We start from the raw sequence: 11,389 nt of genomic DNA on the forward strand, positions 1-11,389 counted from the left end.
ACCACTGCGCCACTATGGAAGTGCCAATGTAGGATGTAGCAAAACATGTCAGTAAATATATTATATGAAACCCACAAAAGAAAAAATCTATTCCTCTAATGCTTTTGAAAACTCTTATCACTCTAATAAATTAAGTGGTTATTCAGAATGTGGTCTGGAGCTGAAAATGAAGGAAGACAAGTTTGCTCAATGTCTAGTTGATCTTGCCTTGCACTAACCAAGAGAAAAGGTAATCTAGTTGGTTTCATAACCACCACACTTTTATGGTCTTGTTGTCCTGTAAGATATCTCCAATTGCAACATATTGACATGCAGTCATGTTATAAAATGGGTTACTTTCCTGAATAAGAAATAGGGTGATTAAGACTAGATTCCCTGACCTGTTAGTCCCTATCCCACCTTGTTTGTTTTCCTTTTCAGAAATCTTCTGCAGAAGGATGAATGGATATCCTGAATAACAGATCAAGTGTTTCTGAGTTCATTTTGGTGGGACTTTCTACTTCTCAAGAAACTCAAATATTCTTTTTTGCAATCTTCTTTCTCGTCTATGTCACCATCATAGTAGGAAACCTTCTCATTGTCATCTCTGTGATAGTTGACAACCATCTTCACTCCCCCATGTATTTCTTTCTGGCAAACTTATCATTTTTTGATTTATGTATTTCTTCTGCTACAACTCCAAAAGTGATGTCAGACTTCCTTAGAAAACACAAAACCATCTCCTGGTGGGGGTGCATGACCCAGATGTTCTTTATGCAATTCTTTGGGGGTGGAGAGATGTCTCTTCTGATAGCTATGGCCATTGACAGGTATGTTGCCATATGCAAACCCTTGCACTACAAGACTATCATGAGTCACAGGGTGCTCATTGGGTTTCTGCTGCTCTCATGGGTGATTGGGCTTATCCATAGTACAAGCCAGATGGTTTTCACTGTGAATTTACCTTTCTGTGGTCCCAATGTATTGGACAGCTTTTTTTGCGACCTCCCCCTGGTCATCAATCTTGCCTGCACTGATACTTACACCCTAGAGCTCTTGGTGATCGTGAACAGTGGATTTCTGTCCCTGATCTGCTTCATTCTCTTGCTCATATCCTATGCTGTCATGCTGGTCACCATCTGGAAGCGCTCCTCCAGTGCATCCTCCAAGGCTCTTTCTACACTCTCTGCTCACATCACTGTAGTCACTCTCTTCTTTGGCCCTGCCATCTTCATCTATGCTTTCCCATTTAATAGCTACTCTGTAGATAAGTTTCTTTCTGTGTTTTACTCTATCATCACTCCTCTCCTTAATCCAATTATTTATACTCTGAGGAATCAGGAAATGAAGGCAGCCATTAAGAGACTGAGCAACCAGCACATTGGTTCCTGGCTCACCCCCTAAATATTGTCTGTTGTATATGATCGTTTTTTGATCTCTGCAATTTGGGGGTTGTTATTGTTATTGTTTAGTTTCAGTGTTGTCCGACTCTTTGCAACCCCATGATCGGTAGCCCAAGAGGCTGCACTGTCCATAGAGTGGGTTACCAATTCCTCCTCCAGAAGATCTCTTTATCCAGGGATTTAACCCATGTTCCCTACAATGGCAGGTCGATTTTTTTTATCACTGAGACACCAGGGAAGACAATTTAAGTATTTTTTCAAATAATTGAAATCAAATGTTAAATAATATTGAATTTCCACCTTACAAAATGTGCGGAATATTACGGTATCTTTTCATTTTATTGGAAAATAGTCTTAGCACAAACGTAATATATAATTTAGCTTGCATTCATTACCTCCTTTACCTCCTTATCTTCAAAGTCAAGGGAACCCTTATGAATGTTTAAAGTACATAATACACATACATGGTTATCACACAACACTGTTCTCTGCCCTGCATAGAATAATGAGTTGGCATCCACATTAGGCGTGGTGATGTTAGAAGATCATGTTAAACAGAAGTCTTCACAGAAACGCATTAAGAAAGCTAAAGAATAGACATTTGAGTGGGAAAAAATGCATTGCAGGCAGAAGGACCAGTTTATTTGGATATTGTAAAGTGAAAAAATCATTTTCGTTACCAAGACAGACATTTTTGAGGGAGGTTGATATATAAAAGGAAGAAAGACCTGTACAGAGATTATACAGAGAGGTAGAGTATTCAGGCCTTGTGAATCCTAGTTTTTAGCAATATAAAGCAATTAAAGAGTTTTGAGAATGGGAGGGTTGAGAATAGATCGAACAATCTTCTGAAGTGTCATGAAGGTTTGTGTTTTTAAATGGAGAATAAATTGTAATAGAAACGAATACAGAGAAAAGAGTGGGCTATTTCAGGTTACAAATCTAAATTTATCAATGATTCTGTAAGTTTATTGAACATTGCAAAGAGTCCTTCTAAAGACTTATTAGAAACCTAAATTATGCAAACATCTTCAAGATCATCTATTTTGATGTATTTTATTAACATCTTGCAAAACAAGGAACCTGGAATAAGACGTATTTTCTCTCCTTATTTTCATCTTATTTGTTTTTTCCCCTGTGTTAGATTGTATCTGCCTGTAGGGAAATTGCAAATTAGCCAAGATGACACGGTCAGGCTCTCTCACCCTACAACCTCCTGCCTTCGCTCCACATTTTGCAAATAATGATCATGTAACAGCTCTGATCACTTGGAGCGCTGTGCATTCACATCATGAGGTGCTGCTTGCCTGTGGGCTACTATTTGGGAATCAGATATATGAACTCCACCTAGAAAGCAGTGGCATTACTGCTGCATCACGGCTGTGTCCGTTGGGTAAGCCACGAGAGGAGAGAAGACAGCGCGTCTGCTGCTACCACCGCCGCAACAGGCAGGAGAGAATACAGCTGTGGCCGCTGTGCCAGCCAAGAAAGAGGCCGTGCTGCGGTTTCCTTCCAGCTTCCCCCTTGCACCTCGTCTACCATGGGTTCAAGGAACAGCGCACACAGTATGAATAGCGAGACAATTGGCACAACGAACAGGATAAGAAACAATTCACTGCCCTGTTTGAGTTTGACCTTAGATATAGTGCACCTAATATTTCAGTTTATTCTGAAAAACTATATGTGTACCATCCTTAACAACTTGTATGGGTAATCTCATCTGGATATCAATACTGTGCTCATATTATCCTTCTAATTTCTATTTTGAGTATTGCTCTGCTGTGTTCTCTTGCGAACATCTCCTCAAAGGTCATGCTGTGTTGTGGTATATATCTCCTTACCTGAAATATTTTTTTAACCGCAATTCTAATTGCTAGCAGTTGCCTGGGGAACCACATGGAAAAAAATTCTGAGATTCAGTTAGAAAGAAAAAGAAATTTTTAGCAATATTTACTATGGGCTTTGGAAATGAATCATATTTATCATGTATTTACAACCCTCACTTTCTTGTAACCTTTTCAAGAGGATTGTAATTGAGGAGACATGGCAGAGTTACATATAAGATTAAGGACAGAAAAATTCCTCAACAGGTGAAATCCTCTGCAGCCATGTACTGCTACTCAGATAGTCCATCGAATTTTACCTGCTTAATTATGTTTTACCATAAAAGATTTACTGTACTCACCTCCATAATATTCCTTTAATAGTTAAGCCATCATGAAGTTAAACATAATTGTAAGAGACTACATGAAATTCCAAATCTGCTAAATTCCACCAACTAGTCACTTATTGATTACCATAAATCATTTATTGATTACCTTGGTGAAGGTCAGGGATTTCCCTGGTGACTCAGACAGTAAAGCATCTGCCTACAATGCAGGAGACCCAGGATCAGTCCCTGGGTCAGGAAGATCCTCTGGGGAAGGACATGGCAACCCACTCCAGTACTCTTGCCAGGAAAACCCCATGGATGGAGGAGCCTGGCGGGCTACAGCCCATGGGATCGCAGAGAATCGGACACGAGTGAGCGTCTTCCCGTCCCTGCACTGGTGAAGGCCTCCTCTGCTTGTTCTAGCCCATGAGTGTACGTGCTGCTTCTTTCTCTCTCTTATTCCCTTACAGAGTGAAAGGAAAGTTTTCTCCGTGCTCAGAACTAGTTTATAGTCTATGAATTTCCTTATATGCCTTGCTCTGTGTGGATTTAGTTATTTTAATTCTAATGGATAAGTGCATTCAATTATCAAATTATAAGTATTCATATTGGTAAAGTCAAATGAATAGAATTATAGTTTTCTCAACTCCATCATCTATTGTAGATCCATTTTCGTAAATTTCTTTACCCTCTACCAGCCAAAACACTTAAGTTAATGTTCTTTTCTGGAAAGCACTTATTAGGGAGACTCCACACAACTCATACACTCGGTGAATTCATGATCAACTTAAACGAGAGACTAAGGCCTTGCTCTGAACTCTAGAGACTCTAACTAGCACCTTACGCTAATAATTCCCTCTGGGGTTGATCACTAGTCTCCACCTCATGTCTATGTTTTGTGTCCTTTTTTTTCTGACCTGCAAATGATTGTCATGTATATCCACAGAGGCAAAAAGATAAATATATATTCAGAATCTCACTGTGTCTACGTATTTTTGAAGAGGCCATTCCTCAGCTAGAACTGGTAGGTGTAAATAGCAGTTCTGTAACACAGGGAAACTGTATACTTTAATAAGGGAGGAGACTTTGTATACAAAACCTAGAATTTAATGAAAACCAGATTATTCTGATCATGAAGGTAATGGTAAAATACAACTTGGGTCAGATAGCATCTGGACAAATTTACCCAGTTTTAATAAGAAGAAAGCCAGTCTGTGATGGATAAATACCATTGACAACCTGATCTAAGGGGTCAGTTTTATAATTTGAATTTGTATTTTGAGAACATAAATTTGAGTTTGTTTATTGTTTAACTACTATTGGATATAAAGACAAAATGATTTAGAATATGGTAAAAATCACAAAAAATTAGTTTCATCCTTGGCTACATTTAACACCTTTGACAAGTCTGAAATGTAGTCTAATAAAAATCACATATCAAGAAAATGGAAAACATTGACTTATTTTATTTTATGTTCATTTAATTCTTCATGTTTTTACTTTCCTGCATTGGATATTTACTTCAACTGAGAAAACACTTATGGAATTCTACATTAAATGTGATTAATTTAAACCAATATTTAAAAGATTTCCCCTCAAATCTTTATTTATTTTTCTGAAGTAACAAACCTTCTATTCAATATGACTGTCTAATTATACTGCTAATATATTTGTTTTCATGATTTTGTAACCTAAGGACTGTTTCCCTTTTTTCTAAACTTACCACCCTTTTCTACCTACATTTATAAAAACCACATACTTTAATATTTTAAACTTGATCTATATATGGGAAAAGAGTTATTTGAGCATGTAAAATGTTGGAACTTTTTCTACTACCTGTACAAGCTTATTTTTTAATGAGGAAAATATTTATACTAATTATTTTGGCAGAAAATCTGATTGTTCATATGTCAAACATTTTTTGTGATAAGTGAATATTACCTCTGGGTTATCTATTCCATACACCTTAACACTCTGAGGACAAATAATCATTAAAAAAATTCAAGATCAATAGAAACTTCACACCCTTTTTTTTCTTCACACAAGAGCTTCCAGTCACATATCTCCATATACATTAAGTGCTTTTATGAAAATGTGTAGAAAGGCTTTATTACTGAATATAGACACAGAATATTAAACATAGTTTTCCTTCTTCAAGTTTGCACCAGAGTTGAACTAATTATTTTTTCATTTAGTCAGATAAACAGCACAGAAAGAACTAGGCTCCCCAGTCACAGGCAACCATCCCATTCTCAGAAATTTCTGCTAGAGAAAAACCAAACTTTGCCTGATTGAGCGTTATTCAATTATTTTTTCATTCCTTTTCAGTTCAATATTATTTCTATAAATACATACCACTCAAAAATTTAATTTTTTTCATGTGAGTTTTAAACTGTGCCTCAAGTTAGCAATAACTGTTAAATTTTTCTGATTCTAACTTATTTTTACCTGTCTGAGTAGTAGAGTAAGTATTTTAAAAATATTTCACATTTGGTCATATGTAAAAATTGTCCAAATGAATTATTCTGTCCCTTATAACATATTTGAATCATGTTTATGTGCATTTAGATGGATATATTTTATAAATATGCTTACAAAATTTTTAAAAAGCATAAATTAATAAATACAATTTTTGCTTTTAATGTTCCAATTTTACATAATAAACTATAAAAATTACTTTTAGGATTCTCCTCAAGGTGCTCTTCTGTTAGTATTTTGAGATCGAGGACTGATAATTTTGATAATTTCATAACTATTATGTAGACTCAATTATTGCATTAAATATAATACCAATGATGATGACAACGACTCTTTTAAAGAAGACAGCCTAGGTAATTTTATCACTTATATTTAATAAAGAAAAACATTTTCATTAATACTAAGTCTACTTTACCAAATCTTGCAGAGTAAAAATCCTCCTGTGGTCCTTATTGGTTTGAGTATCCTCACAATCACCAGAAAATGAGATAATGTTAAAGATAAAATTTGGGGAATGCACATAGGTATTTAGCACCTATGTGTAGAATAAAATAGCACAAATATAGCTCAAAATCTTTCAAGCCAGGCTTTAACAATATGTGGACCAAGAACTTCTAGATGTACAACCTGGACTTAGGAAAGGCAGATGAACCACACCCATTCGATCATAGAAAAAGAAAGGGAATTCCAGAAAAACATCTACTTCTTCTTCATTGACTATGCTAAAACCTTTGCCTGTGTGGATCACAAAAAAACGGCGGAAAATTCTTAAAGAGATGAGAATACCAGACCATCTCACCTGTCTCCTGTGAAACCTATATGCAGATCAAGAAATAGCAATTAAAACTAGACAGGGAACAATGGACTGGTTCAAAATTGGAAAGGGACTACATAAAGGCTGCATATTGTCACCCTGCTTATTTAACTCATATGTAGAATACATCATGCAACATGCCAGGCTGGATGAAGCACATGCTGGAATCAAGATAGCTGGGAGAATTTTTAATAACCTCAGATATGCCAATGGCACCATCCTAGTGGCAGAAAGTGCAGAGGAACTAAAGAACCTCTTGATGAAGGTGAAAGAGGAAAGTGTAAAAGCTGAATTAAAGTTCAACATTCAAAAAATGAAGATTATGGCATCTGGTCCCATCACCTCATGGCCAATACTTGGGGAAAAGAATGGAAAAAGTGACAGACTTTATTTTCTTGGACTCCAAATCAAGGCAGGTGGTGACTGCAGCCATGAAATTAAAAGATGCTTATTCCTTGGAAGAAAAGCTATGACAAACCTAGATGGCATATTACAAAGCAGAGAAATCACTTTGCCAACAAAGGTCTGTATAATCAAAGCTATGGTTTTTCCAGTAGTCATGCATGGATGTGAGAGTTGGACCATAAAGAAGGCTAAGCACCAAAGAACTGCTGCTTTCAAACTGTGGTGCTGGAGAAGACTGTTGCAAGTCCCTTGGATAGGAAATCAAACCAATCAACTCTTAATGTTCAGTGGAAGGATGGATGCTGGAGCTGAAGTTCCAATACTTTGGCCACCTGATGTGAAGAGCCAACTCACTGGAAAAGACCCTGATGCTGGGAAAGATTGAGGGCAGGAGGAAAAGGGGATGACAGAGGATGAGATGGTTGGATGGCATCATCAATTCAATGGACATGAGTTTGAGCAAACTCTGGGAGAATTTGCAGTCATGGAGTTGCAAAGAGTCAGACACAACTGAGTGGCAGAACAACAAAAACAACATGTTGTCCTTTAGAGTCTTATAACAATTTGAGAGGTTGAAGAGTAGATATTATTTTATTTCTATAGAAAATTTAATCAATGTTGAGAAGAGTTAAAGAGTATATTTCCCTAGTATATGTTAACGCAGGACTAGAATTTGATTCTTGACTCTTGGTTTAGTGTTTTGTTTTGTTTTTTCAAGTTTTGATAACTGGACTAAACAATAACTTCTGAATATTTCCTGAACTATAAATAAATAAAAGGGAAATTCAGAGTAAATTTTCCACATTCTGTCCTTGTACTCTAGAACTAGAACTTGGCATAAGCATATATGTGTATATCTGTGATTCTGCATCTTTGTCTGGGGCAGTTGGTATGTGCCATTAACAGTTTTTTAAAGGGAAGAAAGTAACAGGAAAATGGGGCCAAAAGATCTAAATCAAAGAGAAAAGCAGACAAAAGTAAGTCAACAGTGCCCACTCTTTTTGTGTGTGTGTGTGTGGAAAAACAAGAGTACAAGTATCAAGGATATTTGAGCCAAGAATGATCAAGAGTCAGTCTGGAACCAAGTTTGAAAAGTCAGAGGAAAGCAATCATCACAAAAAGGTAAGCATTTAGGACTCAAGGGAAGAAATAATCAATACTTGTGAAAGATTTGATGATTGTTTAGAGATCATTTACACAGAGAATGCAAGGAGACAAGAAAGAAAACTCCAGCCAGGAATCCAGCAACAAGAGAGTCAGGGAAATAGACAAATGTAGAGGCTAAGAGTTTTATTCATGAACCAAAGTATGAGACACAGAACACAACTGAAAAAGGAAAAAAGAAAGAAAATAGAAGGAAGGAAAGGAGAAAGGGAAGGAAGGACGGACAGAGGGAGAAGGAAGAAACAAAGGAAGAAAGAATCATCAACACAGAAGTATTTGTGTGTTGGGGTTCTTTAATGGACCGGAACCTTGTGGTACAGAGTCGACGATAAGAAAGTAAAAGAGAGAAAGAGAGAGAGAAAGAGGGAAAAGACCCAGGGACCTGAGCTCTGATGGAGCAAAAGTGCTTTAATGATTTTTCTATGAGTATATAGGCTGTGGTACAAGAAACTTCTTTCGGGAATGATAGAGATCAGAAAACCAAACACACAGCAACTGTTACCAAGGGAACAAGGGGTAATGTTAGTCACAAGGTCAGGAGACAACCCATATCTCAAGAAAGGGGAACGAGGCTAAGCAGTTTTGCCCTAAAGAGAAAGTTTACTAAAGGAGACCCAAGCCTGCCTCACACAATGACCTCAGTTCCTGGGAGCAGCGTGCTGTTCCGCTTGAAGAGGGACAAAGGACTCATGAGAGACAGCACGTAGGCATCCTCCCGTCAAACATTCCCTGACATTTGTGTCCTGTGCAGAAACTTCCTGGGAAGCTTATTTTATTAATATTTGGGGGAGGTAGGGACACATGACAGACTGTAACCAGTTTAAGTCTTCAGGAATAAGTTAAAGCATTTGGTATATATACTTGAGCTAAAAGGGAAGGGTGAGAATATAGTATAGGTGAGAGAAGAAAATCCTGTAACAATTTGCTGAGTGGGTATATAATACAACTCATATGAACATATCTGAATATTTCAAATTGGGAAGGTGAAAAGGGTAAAAGATTGAATACTAGCTGCCAAAAAGTTACATGACTATATTCCAATCCACTTGAACGAACTTATGACCAAAGACCGTTTGATTGTTACTTGATCCATTAAACTCAGGGTTCATAAATTCATGAACTCATGGTGAAAACAACAAATAAATGTGGAGAGAAAATCTATACCCACAAACTATATTTACAAAATTTTACTAGAAGTTTCACTTTTGTGCCTTTCTGTTTGAAAATAAAATGCAGTAATGTGCAAGTGTATACAAGTATTGTGCTTGCATTAGTCAATTAAAATGCATTTTTTGGAAATATCTACCTTTTCTTTCTCTGTAGGAATCAAATACTACTTTCTATATGCCTATACCTTGAAAACTGTCACAGATTAAATAATCACATTTTCTGGATTACCTTCATTTTAAAGATTTTCAGAAAATACATACACAACTTGATGAAAAAGATGAATAGCTCAATGATATCTGAGTTTGTTTTGTTAGGACTCACCAACACTTGGGAACTTGAGCTTTTCTTTCTTTTTTTTTCATATTTTTATTGGCCTATGCAGCGATTATGGCAGGGAACCTTCTCATTGTGGTCACCATCACCTTGGACTCTCGTCTGCACTCCACACCAATGTACTTCCTCCTTGGAAACCTCTCCTTTCTCGATATGTCTATTTCTACAATCACAACCCCCAAGATGGTTGCAGACTTTGTCAGGAAGAATAAAACTGTTTCTCTATGGGGCTGTATGGCTCAGATGTTCTTCCTTCACTTTTTAGGGGGTAGTGAGATGACACTTCTCATAGTTATGGCGGTTGATCGGTACTTTGCAATCTGTAAACCTCTTCACTACATAACCATCATGAACCACCGGGTACTCAGAGGCTCTGTGCTGCTATCATGGGCTGTTGGCTTTGTGCATACAATGAGCCAGATGGTTTTTACCATCACCTTGCCCTTCTGTGGTCCCAATATTGTGGACAATATTTTCTGTGACCTTCCGCTGGTTATAAAGCTTGCCTGCACTGAGACCTATGTTCTGGAGTTGTTAGTAATTGCTGACAGTGGGCTATTGTCTTTCATCTCCTTCATACTCTTGCCCATTTCCTACATTGTCATTCTGGTAACCGTTCGACATCAATCCTCTGGTGGTCTCTCCAAGGCTCTGTCCACGCTATCTGCTCATATTACAGTGGTCACCCTGTTCTTTGGGCCGTGTATCTTCATTTATGCTTGGCCATTTAGTAGCTTTTCAGTGGATAAATTTCTTTCTGTGTTTTATTCAGTTATCACACCTTTACTGAACCCCATTATTTACACTCTGAGGAATCAGGAGATGAAAGCAGCCATGAATAGACTGAGGAACCAACACGAGAGCTCCAGAAAGACCTTCTAGGCACCAACCATGATGAAAAAGATTTCTAGACCAAAACCCATATATAGTACATCTTGGAATAAGTTGGTATTAATTTGTCTTTTTGTATTTTTTTAAATATTCATAATGTATATTAAACCTACCAAAAGCTCCATCATCATATCTCTATGATATATTTTGTTTTATTGAAAGAATAATTTTAAATTAAATTCAGTTCAGCTGGGATTACATTTCTTAAATAAAGACATAGGAGAAAAAAAAAAAAAACTGACTCACTAACTACAGTGGGAGACCCAGAAATGTTCAAGACTAAACTTCCTTAAATAAAGAAAAATCAAATATGAATTGGTCCACTTTTAAATTCAAAATGAGGGATCTTTCAGCTAAATTCTCCAGTTGGCCATATGTGCATAGAAAAGTATTAACTCAACTCATAAGCACATACACACATAAACTTACAATTTTATGGATCCTAATATGTATAAGAATTATTGCTTTTTGACAAGGAAAATGGGCTAGTTTCTATAAGTAGATCCAAATAATAATGTCATCTGCTGCAAGAAGCATATATCTAATTCTTAAGGAAAATAGAAGTTCCACCGTAACATCAAAGTTACACACAGTTCATTT

General features: G+C 36.8%; 1 protein-coding gene and 1 pseudogene across 1 annotated transcript; both read left to right on the forward strand.

The window, feature by feature from the left end:
* The first annotated feature begins 441 nt into the window (after positions 1 to 441).
* LOC136172585 (olfactory receptor 4K13-like) lies at positions 442 to 1,383 on the forward strand. The gene has a single exon (XM_065942011.1). The coding sequence runs from the start codon at positions 442 to 444 to the stop codon at positions 1,381 to 1,383; it is 942 nt and encodes a 313-aa protein (XP_065798083.1).
* An 8,450-nt stretch (positions 1,384 to 9,833) lies between these two features.
* Positions 9,834 to 10,780, forward strand: LOC136172086 (olfactory receptor 4L1-like; annotated as a pseudogene).
* Positions 10,781 to 11,389: the final 609 nt, after the last annotated feature.

The sequence above is a fragment of the Muntiacus reevesi genome, chromosome 7 (assembly GCF_963930625.1).
Source record: "Muntiacus reevesi chromosome 7, mMunRee1.1, whole genome shotgun sequence".
Classification (NCBI taxonomy): Eukaryota; Metazoa; Chordata; class Mammalia; order Artiodactyla; family Cervidae; genus Muntiacus; species Muntiacus reevesi.